Source organism: Oncorhynchus mykiss, chromosome 19 (genome assembly GCF_013265735.2).
Source record: "Oncorhynchus mykiss isolate Arlee chromosome 19, USDA_OmykA_1.1, whole genome shotgun sequence".
Taxonomy (NCBI): Eukaryota; Metazoa; Chordata; class Actinopteri; order Salmoniformes; family Salmonidae; genus Oncorhynchus; species Oncorhynchus mykiss.
Window position 1 is genome coordinate 24,409,638 of NC_048583.1, and position 12,178 is coordinate 24,421,815.

Here is a 12,178-nt window from a genome sequence, read left to right on the forward strand (position 1 = left end):
CTCTGTAGAGTGCGATGGGCCCTCTCAATTTCCAGTGGCTGCACGGAAGGGGGTAAGTTCAGAATTTTGGGAATCCATTTCTGCAGAAAGGAGATGGCATCTCTTCCCTCCACAGCCCCCAGGGAACCTGGAAATCTCAAATTCAAGCGCTTTTGGACATTTTCGTGAATATCGAATTTCTCCTCGAGTTTAGATTTCTTCCAATTTCTTGTACTTTGGCTCCATATCCTCGCGGACGTCCAGGATGGCAGCCTGGTGGTCAGAATGGTATTTTTCTAACTTTGTCACTCGTCCCTTTGTGACTTTCTGGTCTTCATGAAGTTTATCGACCCGCATATCAATTTTGATGAGGTGTTCAGAAAGCGTCTCTTGGATTTTTGTTATACCTTTGTCAATCTCCATTCTGAATCATGCTGGTGATTCTTCCGAGCTAGCATCCGCCGAGGCCCAAGAAGGGCTGTCAGAGGAGGGCACTATTACATGCCTCGTCTGAGTCTCTGCAAGATTGCCATTTTTTGTTTTGGTGATAAGAGATGTTTTAACTTCCAACTCACTTGTTAGAGCTTTGCCATTGCCGGAAGTCTATAAGGTGCTGTTTTGAGCTCTCCTACCTTTGCCATTGATTAATTGAAGCAACATACTCATAGTTTTTTGTTTGCATCCCCACCGTCACAGAATTGTTGTTGTTTAAGCAATCCAAAAACATTCCATTATAAATCACAATCTGGGTCAAGTGGGCATAATTGAACACTTATTCTATAAAATACGATCTTACAAACATTGTAATTTTGGCACGCATAGAATGGAGTCATAAGTGCATTCAAGTGCGGGTTCCACGGCTAATTATCTTCACAATCTGACAAAAATTGTGGTCAGGACAACCCATGTATGTCATCTTTGTAACAGTAGCTCAAACATAGCGATCATAGATGTTGACACTGTAAATTACATTACTTTTTAAAAATATAGAAATATGAAGTGCCCATTTGGACTCACGGGTGTGTGGTTTGCTTGTATGACATCAAAGCGGTACTTATAATAATTCTCAACGTCTCATCTTTCAGAAAACATCAACTTGATTTACAGCATTTCCCCTCACTCAGACAACAACAAGTGGAGAACCTGAGCTCTGACGTCATGTATAGCAATGTTACTGTAAATTTAGGTGATTATCAATGATAAAAATCTGCCATTTTCAACCCTTTTTCAAGACCTATGCGACCTGAGAAGCTTCAAGGAGAGTTATGAAAGACTGCATAACACTAACAGACATACACATACTAATAGCAGGCCACCATTGAATAACATGTGTGAGACTCACATATTACAAACATTTGTTTAAATGACTGGATTATTAATGTTTTTGTAATCATCTTTGTTGGTGTTTGATAGGTCTCTGTGTGTATTGTAGCTAGCATCGATTTGTATGTTGACACTGTTGCAAATGTGTCAATTTAAACTTTACAGACCATTGTTCATTGTGTTCGTATATCCACTGGTTGTGCTGTGTCTCATTTACTTGTCTAGTATAGACAGGACAAGGTTAGCCTGGCGTTTTTAAGACACATTATGATTTTTGTACAGTTCTACCAAAAGCAATGTACAATTCAAACCTCTAACCAACTGCACCAACTGCACACAGTAAAACATGTGTGAGTGAGGATAGGTTTCATTAACATATCACTATATTGAATCAGTATGAACTCAACAAATTCTCAAACATTGTCAATGTAAATCATGTCTAAATGAACATGCTCTGTATGTCCAAACCATGCACTGTTTAGTTTCTGAAGTTACCTACATTGGATCAAGGGAAAGGCAACCTCAGTCCTGCTAATACACCTGACTCCAATAATCAAATTATGATGGTCTTCAGTTTGGATTGCAATTAGTTTATTCAGGTGTGTTAGCTATAGGGCTGGGGGGAAAGTGTGTCACCAATCAGGCACCCGAGGACTGGAGTTGCTCATCCCTGATCTAGATCAAAACTTTTGAAACAGCTGGGAGAAAGGGAAGGATTATAGTGTCAAGTCAACACACTCACCGGTCAGGTCCTGTTCCGAGAGGTTCTGGAACTCCTTGAGGATATTGCTGATGGACGAATTGAGGTTCTTGATTTTCCCGTGGATCCCGTCCAGCTGAGTGGTCTGGATGTTCTTGATGACCCCTCCGTGGGAGATGACCGTGGCGTTCAGGCCGTTCACACAGTTCCACAGGCCCGACACATGCTTGTTCAGCCCCTCCTTGATCTTCTGGAGCGAGTCCGAGATGCCGTCCAGCCGTCCACACACACCCTCCATCTTGGACAGCCTCTTCTCCAGGCCGTCACCAGAGCGCTTGCAGTCACCCATCTCCACCACAAGGGTGTTTTCAAAACGGCGCACATCACGATCCACCCCGTCGAGGTGGTTGCGACTCTCCTCAATGTGCTCGGTCACGTCCTGCTGGATCTTGTCCAGCTCCGAGATGATCTTGTTCTTTGTGTTGCCCAGGTCGGTGATGATGCTGCCGTGTTTCTGCACTGTGTGCTCCAGGCCCCTCAGTGTGTCATTAATGGAGCTGAAGGTCAGGATGACCTCGGACAGCTCGCCCTGCAGGGACTTGAGGTGGCCGTTGTTTGATGTTCCTCCAATCACACTGTGGCCATCCAGAGGCTTCTGGGGGTCATCCAGGCCTCCTCCAGTGCCGCCACCTGTTGTTGGGGTCACAAGGCGGATCTTACACTGGCCACTACACTTGTCCACCTCCTTCTGGAGTTTTCCCACCTCCTCCTGCAGGGTGGAGCACACCTGCGAACAGGAGCTCTGGTCTGAGTCCACCCGTGTCCGGATGGCGTTGATGTCCTTCTCCCAGCGGCTCAGAGTGTGCTGCGTGTGGTTCTTCAGCTTCTTCAACTCGTCTTCCACTCTTCCGCAGATGTCGCAGTCGTCCACGCAACGACCCAGTGTCTCGATCTCTGTGACAATGCGGTTGAAGTGCTCGCCGTTGTCTCCGGTCAGGGCTTTGATTTTACGGATGTCGTGGCTGAGGTCCACCACCTTGTCCATTAGTGAGTCACCTGAGACGGACAGGTCCTTGATACGTGTGTCGAAGCGGCGGATCTCGTCCTCATTAGCCACCACCCTCCACGTGATAGACTTCACAGAGTCTCCGTTGTAATCATTTCCTCTGTCTCCTCCAGCTCCACCCCATCGATCTCCGGTTCCCCCTGTTCCTCCTCTTCCGCCATCTCCAACTCCTCCAGTTCCGGTTTCCTCTGCACCCCCTGCTCCACCTGCTCCTCCCCATCCTTCTCCAGTTCCTTTATTTCCTCCTCCATCTCCTTTTCCTCCTCCCCCTGCTCCTCCTTCAGCTCCTCCCCATCCTCCTCCATCTCCTCTCCCTCTTGTTCCCCATGTTCCTCCACTTCCTACTCTTCCTCCTCCATCTCCTCTTCCACCTTCTACCACTCCTCCAGCTCCTCCTCCTAATCCTCCACAGCCACAGTCAGTCAGACTCTTGTCTAGGAGTGCCGTAGAGTTCTCCAGGCGGGTCAGCTTCTTGTCGTGGTCCGACACTCTGTCCTTTAAGGTGCCCACGTCCAGTTCTATGTCTTCGATGCGGTAGCCCTGGGCATCGAAGCGGTCCAGGAACATGGTCCGGAGGTCACCGAGCTCACGGTGGAAGTAGTCCTTCAAGTCGTTCTCTATTAAGCTGCAGCTCTCTTCTGTGTGCTGCACTGTGCTGTTCAACCGCCTTTCCAGGTCGTTCAGACGGCTATCCAGCCTGTCCTCTATAACCTTGGGTAAGCCGCTGCCAGCATTGGGTACAAAGCCACCACCGGGTCCAAAGCCACCTCCTCCGAAACCTCCACCGCCATGACTACCACCACTTCCCAACTCCTTATCCAGGCGGTTCTGGATGACATTGTAGTTCTCCGACGCAGAGCTGATCTTTCTCTCTGCATCTGTGACCCTGTTCTTGAGGTCGGTGACAGTGTTGCAGCAGCCCTGGGAGCGTGTGACCTCCCGGCGTAGGCCGTCCAGGCTCTGGCGGTAGTGTCCGTCCACTGCGTTCAGCTGCTTTTCCAGCACCTGGATTCTCTCCCTGATCTCCTGCTGCTGCATTCGCAGGTCCTCCACCCCAGACTGGCAGGAGGAGCAGGACAGAGACACCCTCATCTCCAGCTCTCTCAGGATCTCCTCTTTCAGCGTGCTGAGCGTCCCGCCACTAAACCCACCGGTGCCTCCAGAGGAGCCGCCAGTGCCACCCCCGAGATCATTCCCACTGCCAGCATTCCCATTGACCAGGTGGTTATTGATGCTGACCAGGGTCTTGTCATGGGCCTGGGTCCGGTTGTCAAGCTGGTCCAGTTTGGTCTGGATGCTGTGGATGGTCTCTTTCATCTCGGGCTGGGCTGAGTCCGCAGGGGTCTTGGTGCCGCCACCGGTGAAACCCGGTTTGTGCATCTCCTCCTGGAAGCGTTCATTCATGCCCCTCAGGGTGGACTGCAGGTCATGGAGGTCCTTGGTCAGGCTCTGGATCTTGTCCTCCAGCTGCCGCATCTTGTCGCCGTCTCCTCGCCCTGGAACACAAACACATTACATTACAGTATATAATCTACTGTATATAGTTATAGATTCATCATGTATACCATTTGAGGAGTGACATGGGGAAATAGAGGAGGACAGAAGTAGGAAGAAGAAGAAGACATAGAGGAGGAGCAGAACAAACAGACATCCACCCACCGTCTCCCCCATTCTGTCCTCCGTGACCTGTGCCGGTTCCAGTCTGTCCCGGTCGGGAGGGTTTCGGCCGTGGTCTGGCTGTAGCAATCTGGGTCCCAGAACCTCCGCTCGGCCCCTCGCTACATTCGTCCCCAGTGTAACCATGGCAACACTTCCACTCCATGTCCGTCACCATCTTGTAGGCCACCTTGTACCGCGGCTTCATATATGTTCGATACCTGTTGAGAATCATCGACAACAACGACAACAATGGTGAAGTGGTTCGCAATGAGGTTGTCTCACCTATCTAAATTGAATGCACGAATTTGGGTCACACTAGACAGGAGTGTCTGCTAAACGCTTATGTAACTGATGCTATGCAATCATAATTGGTCGCATGTGGTAATTTTCAACTTATTGTCGTTGGCAGAACATAACATTACACATTAACTGAAGAGCCTTGGACATTGTTTTATTGTACTACTTCACTCATATTGTTTGTACAATATCCGTAATTTCCCTTACAAGTTGAGTAAGGGAAATTACCATTGAGTTTCAATGGGCCTGTCTGCAATTCTGAACTCTTGAAACTGCTCTCAGTCAAAGGCCTCAGTTTGGAGAATGTTTATGTGTCAATCCAAACTCAGTCATTACAGGCCACAAAGCCAGAGGCCAGACATTTTCTGCCTAATTACATTTTCTATTTAATTTGGGGTTTTAATTTCGTTCCCGGGCTTGGAGGCATGAACACAAAGCTTAAACAGCAGACGCTGGTTTCTGCCCTGACAGGCACTTTGAGGTAACTCTAAACCCCGGTATTCACCGGATACCAACGTTGATTAAATCATTTACAGGGAAACTATTCAGACCTTAACATGTTTGTAATTATTCCACCAGCTCCTTTCCACACAGTATCAGAAATGCCTGTCACTCTGAAAGACTTAAGCATGGTAGGTATGCGCAGCATTCTCCTTTTACCCAATTATGTCATCTGGAAAAAGTAACAAGAATTTCAGGATTGGGGAAACAGATTGCACTGCATTTGATAGCACACATTTGTGATAACTGCCAAAACATACAGTGCCTTGCGAAAGTATTCGGCCCCCTTGAACTTTGCGACCTTTTGCCACATTTCAGGCTTCAAACATAAAGATATAAAACTGTATTTTTTTGTGAAGAATCAACAACAAGTGGGACACAATCATGAAGTGGAACGACATTTATTGGATATTTCAAACTTTTTTAACAAATCAAAAACTGAAAAATTGGGCGTGCAAAATTATTCAGCCCCTTTACTTTCAGTGCAGCAAACTCTCTCCAGAAGTTCAGTGAGGATCTCTGAATGATCCAATGTTGACCTAAATGACTAATGATGATAAATACAATCCACCTGTGTGTAATCAAGTCTCCGTATAAATGCACCTGCACTGTGATAGTCTCAGAGGTCTGTTAAAAGCGCAAAGCGCGTTAGAAGAACAAGGAACACACCAGGCAGGTCCAAGATACTGTTGTGAAGAAGTTTAAAGCCGGATTTGGATACAAAAAGATTTCCCAAGCTTTAAACATCCCAAGGAGCACTGTGCAAGCGATAATATTGAAATGGAAGGAGTATCAGACCACTGCAAATCTACCAAGACCTGGCCGTCCCTCTAAACTTTCAGCTCATACAAGGAGAAGACTAATCAGAGATGCAGCCAAGAGGCCCATGATCACTCTGGATGAACTGCAGAGATCTACAGCTGAGGTGGGAGACTCTGTCCATAGGACAACAATCAGTCGTATATTGCAAAAATCTGGCCTTTATGGAAGAGTGGCAAGAAGAAAGCCATTTCTTAAAGATATCCATAAAAAGTGTTGTTTAAAGTTTGCCACAAGCCACCTGGGAGACACACCAAACGTGTGGAAGAAGGTGCTCTGGTCAGATGAAACCAAAATGGAACTTTTTGGCAACAATGCAAAACGTTATGTTTTATGTGTTATGTAAAAGCAACACAGCTGAACACACCATCCCCACTGTCAAACATGGTGGTGGCAGCATCATGGTTTGGGCCTGCTTTTCTTCAGCAGGGACAGGGAAGATGGTTAAAATTGATGGGAAGATGGATGGAGCCAAATTTCAGTCTCTCGATGTGCAAAACTGATAGAGACATACCCCAAGCGACTTACAGCTGTAATCGCAGCAAAAGGTGGCGCTACAAAGTATTAACTTAAGGGGGCTGAATAATTTTGCACGCCCAATTTTTCAGTTTTTGATTTGTTAAAAAAGTTTGAAATATCCAATAAATGTCGTTCCACTTCATGATTGTGTCCCACTTGTTGTTGATTCTTCACAAAAAAATACAGTTTTATATCTTTATGTTTGAAGCCTGAAATGTGGCAAAAGGTTGCAAAGTTCAAGGGGGCCGAATACTTTCGCAAGGCACTGTACTTAATTACTGTATGAACAAACTTAATACCCACGTCAAGTGGCCCAATATTTACATGAACCTAATTCAAACTCAAGCTGACCACCACCCTTAGTTTTCGTTGGTCAGATAACCGTAGTTCATAGGAGACCCCTCCCCTCTCTGATGGATGAGAATACTCCACTGTATGCAAATCTGTATGCAAATTCCTGAATTAACTCCTCAGGCTGTAGCAAATGTACTGTATGTTGCAATGGAGAGTAGAAGCCAAACTCCAAAATTAGATCCTAAAGCATTGTTAAACAATTAGAAAAGATAAACAAACACACATGCACACACGCTCCACACACATGCGCTCGACACACACACACACACTGATTTCTAAATTTTGCTTGGACCACGTTCAGAAGAAACTGCTTTTTATTTTCCTCTTTAAACTGAGAAGGAAATAAATGTTTCACAATTGGGCGTGAAAAGGCATATATTGTTTCCTTTCCTGTATATGTGCTGTATGGTTCAGGCTCATACACAGTCATCTGTTACCCAGCTGTGGGGGAGCGTCAGAGAGAGAGACAGAGGCTCTGGCAGTAGTAGGCCTTCAATCAACAGGACTCAGCTTGTACAGCCACGGCATTGTCCATCACACAAATGTCAATTACAGTATGACAGCCTACCACTGACTTGCCTAGAATCATTCAAGAGAATGATAGAGAAAGACAGGAGAGAAGGGAGATGAAGACAAAAAGAGAGAGAGGGATGCTGTATAGTATGGGCTTCAGATTAGTCAAAGAGTTCCTGATTTCCCAGAAATATTGGTTAAGTTTTGCGAGTCGTCACGTCTGTCTTTCCAATCTTTTCACTCCATAAGCAGCGTGTGTGAGTGTGTGTGTTGGCAGACATTAGGGGCATTAGGTCCAAAAGGTCCTTCTTACACAATTCCCCTCAGCCTTGGCATTCTTTCATCACAATATCCTCTGTCTGTCTACAGTAGATGGGCAAAGACTGATTCATGCAGTGGGTGTCTGGGTATACATGTTCAAATGAAATGTGTACGAGTAAGTATACGGCACCAGGTGGTAGTGCGTGTGTTTGTGTGTTAGGAGCATACTCACGTCACCATGCGAGAGCACTGTGTGCCCCAGGAGCAGGGGTGATAGTCAGGCTTGACGTAGGTCTCCACTCCATCCTCCACCACACAGGTCACTGTCTTTGTCACCACATACGCACACCAGTTTCTACAGGGCGAGAGAAGGAGAAGGTTAGTTTGAGATTGATTCATGCACATACTGTACGCACATAGGCTTAGAGATCAGAGACTGCATACAAATCAAGGGAATACACTAAGTATTCAAAGCTGAGATGAGAAATTAGTGAAAGAGAGGGAGTGTACAGTTTAATCATGTATAAGTTAGGTACCGGTAAGTGATTCATTGCTGGGAATACTCCAGTATCTCCAGTATGAGTAAGTATCATGGTCTTGTCATGCGTAGGAACAAAAATATATGGTGAGGCAAATACAGTAGTGCACATTTGACTACGATCTCAAGTATTGGTTCCTCTAACAACAAATCAGGACTCCAACAGAGAGCTTGCCTCTTCTGTCTTAACTAACATGCAGTAGGGTGCTTAGTAGAATTACAGCTAAGTGCAGTAAAAATTGCACTAGATTTGACCAGTTTCCATAGGAAATAGAGTGCCATTTGGGACTCAACCAGAGGGAGACAGCACTGAGCTGACTGCACAGGGAGTGGCAGTAAGATTTAGGGCAGCTGGTCTGTCACTTTTTCCATAGCCCCAGGGCCACTGTTGATTTAGGGCTGGTCTTTTCTGCAGCCGCTATGGCCTGGTAACAGATTAGGTTCTGCAGAGAAAGGAGCTGTGTAGCCAGTGTGTAGTCACTGTGCTGTAGTTGGGGTCCCCTGCAGAGCAAACCAACTCTCTCTGTGGTCACACTGTCAGCAGCTGGACTCTGGACGCTCAGTCACATGAATCTGGCAGAGTTTAACACAGAACACTGCATGGGATGTAAACACTGGGATAGAACAGTAGACTTGCAGGCATTAAAAAGTTGTGCTCTGCTATTGGTTGTACATCATGATGCTTTATCATATCCTAGTGCTAGTTGGTTACAAAAAACTGTACCACTGTACTGTAGAAGAATGGTACAGAGCACTGAGACCGACCACTGGCAGAGAACAGTAGGAATAAACTAGGAACTGTTCCGAACAAAACACAAATGCTCAGGCATTCAATGATGGTACTGGGCCACTTCTAACCATTCCATTTCTTAATGTGGAACAGATAGACCAAACAGCAGGTTGGCGTTTATTGTAATGAGTCTTTTCCTGGAGGCAGAACTGAGCAATTTCCACTTAGATAGTCTAGCTGCAAAGTCAAAATGAGCTATATTGTTAAAATTTATGAAATGTCCTTTTTGGTCTTAATCTAAGGTTAGGGTTAGGCATTAGGGTTAGCATTGTGGTTAAGGTTAGGGTTAAGTTTAAAATCAGATTTTATGACTTCGTGGCTGTGCCAGCTAGTGACCCCTCTGCAGAGCTGCCTCCAGAACCAGATTCATGACAAAAAATGCTAACCTGCGACCAGTGTGACACTAGAACACCCGACCAAATTCAGACCATTAACTCCCTCCTGGAAAAACAGGTTTGGTTTTAGTCTGCCAGGCAAGATCAACAAACAGACCACACTGTGGGGGAGAGGAGAGGAAAGGGGAGGAGATGATCAGCTGTCTGACTGTCACTGGCCTGACACAGTGATCCTCCATCAGACTATTGGCTGTGGTCTGTCTGCCACTGAGGCTTTACATTCTGGATTCATCATCATTGCATCACTTTTCAAACGCTTGGATTTAAGACACATGGGAAAGACACAGTATCATGCAATACATTTCTTAGCATACCAAACTAACCAGGCCAGGCATTTGTATTACTCATATTCTCAAGCTTGAGCTTACTACTTCTAGTGCCAGTGAGAAGCCCTGTTTCTCCCCACATCTGACATCTGTCCTGTGTTTGAGCAGATAAGCCAGTGTGCAGCTTTATAGGGACAAACACAGAGGGTTCTAACTAGCCTAACCATCCGGCATGGCTCTTGATTGAGATTTCTTCGAGCAGCAACATTCCTCCATGATGCGCTTTTGGCACTGGGACAAAGGCTTTGGTGTGTCTATGTTGCAACCCTCATTTGGAAATGATAACACATGGCAATAATGTAATCTCTTCCCAAAACAGTCCCTTCCTCTCTTTCTCTCCCCTGCTTCTCTTTCTCAGTACGGCATGCTCTCACTCCCCAGATAGCAAAAAATATCCTCCCACTTGCTGTTTGCTGCCTTCCTTACACCCAAGGCTATAAATTCCTACCGCCAGGGGGCGAATGGACTTTGCCGTTCAAGATGTGATTTCCATCTCTGGCGGGTAGCCCCTACTCAGAGGACTGCTAGAAACCCTTGGCAGGCCACTTTTGCGTCTCTAGCATTTTGCCTGCACTCAGAGGACAGCTATCAGGCCAAGGTAAGCCATCTAGCCATGAGCTAATTTGAAAGACAATAGCAAGGAATGTTTCTTGTCTCAAATTGGGCCTGACACCTTCCAGCTAACCACAGCCAGCCAGAGGCTGCAAGCTGTTTTTGTTGTTTCTATAAATACCTTACATTTGTTGTGATTTGAATTTTATTAGATTTGCCAATTTAAAAACACAATACAGCCACAGATGTGGGCATAATGCATTTACAATAATTGAGGATGAAACACAAAAGTGATACACCTAATAATTGACAGTTTAAGTAGATCAATTATTATGATAAGTGTACAATATTAATTTTGGATCCTTCAAAAATACAACTTTTACATTACCTTGCAGTTTACCTATAAAATGGGTTGATGGTGAAGTAGACGTACTCTGTATTCATATCACAAAATATATAAATAAGCTCTCCGCAATGAATTTCAATAGAAAAATAGACAAGATCCTGCAACCATGGAGAGGTAAATACCTGTCTATTTATGGGAAAATTGCCCTGATTAACTCCTTAGTCATATCTCAGTTTACTCACTTACTTATGGCGCTGCCTACTCCTGATTCGTTTTTCAAATGATATGAGAATTTTTTTTTTTTGCTCTATCTGGGATGCTAAACCAGACAAAATAAAACGTGCCTATCTATATAATGAATATGAATTGGGTGGGTTGAGATAATTAAATATAAAAGCAATAAACCTCTCTCTAAAAGGTTCACTCATTCAAAAGTTTTATTTGAACCCTAAATGGTTCTCAAGTAGATTACTAAGAAAAGCTCATCCATTGTTTAAAAATGGCCTCTTTGCCTTTGTGCTGATTGCCATGTCTCATTTCTGATTAATTGCAAATGATACTTTTTTCAAAATATCTTTCTTTTTCAAACAAGCATTGCAGAGCTGACTACAATTTCAATTTCATCCCCCTGAAAAGATAGAACAAATATTACAACAAATATTATGGCTGAACTCAAATGTGCTGGTTGATAAAATACCTGTATTTATGGAAAATATGTTTGATAAGGGTATTTTGTTCTTAAATGATATTGTAAATTGGAATGGTTGAGTTATGTCCTTCATGGAGTTATCAGAATTGTACGGAAAGGTTTGATCAATCCAAGAGTACAACCAACTGATTACAACATTACCCCAACAATGGAGGAGGCGTTTGTCAGCGGGAGGAGGTATGGAACTGGTCTGTCTGCCCAATATAAAGGATCAAAACTGTCGGAGGAATGAAAATATCATAAATAGGAAAGCATACCAGTTTCATTTGAGGACCAGGACTTTGACAACTGTGCCATATAGATTGCAAACTAGTTGTGAAGAGATTTTTTATGTACTGATTCCATGGTACAGGGTGTATGAGTTGATATATAAAACAAAGCAAGATTCAAGACTTTGTGCTTTTAAACTAAAAGTATTATATAGAATTCTTGCCACCAACAAAATGTTAAATATTTGGGGCATAAAATCATCGAAGCTCTGCAGATTTTATTGTGAGGATACAGAATCAATAGACCATTTATTTTGGTATT

The 12,178-nt window shown here is 44.6% G+C and overlaps 1 protein-coding gene across 1 annotated transcript in view; it reads right to left on the reverse strand.

Moving 5' to 3' along the window:
- Positions 1-12,178, reverse strand: part of LOC110497543 (EMILIN-1) — a 76,967-nt gene that overhangs the window by 11,068 nt on the left and 53,721 nt on the right. The window contains exons 2-4 of the mRNA XM_036954478.1: positions 8,224-8,346; positions 4,728-4,945; positions 2,045-4,564 (exon numbers count right to left, since the gene is read on the reverse strand). Coding sequence (XP_036810373.1) covers positions 2,045-4,564; positions 4,728-4,945; positions 8,224-8,346 — 2,861 coding nt within the window. The remainder of the gene's footprint in view (positions 1-2,044; positions 4,565-4,727; positions 4,946-8,223; positions 8,347-12,178) is intronic.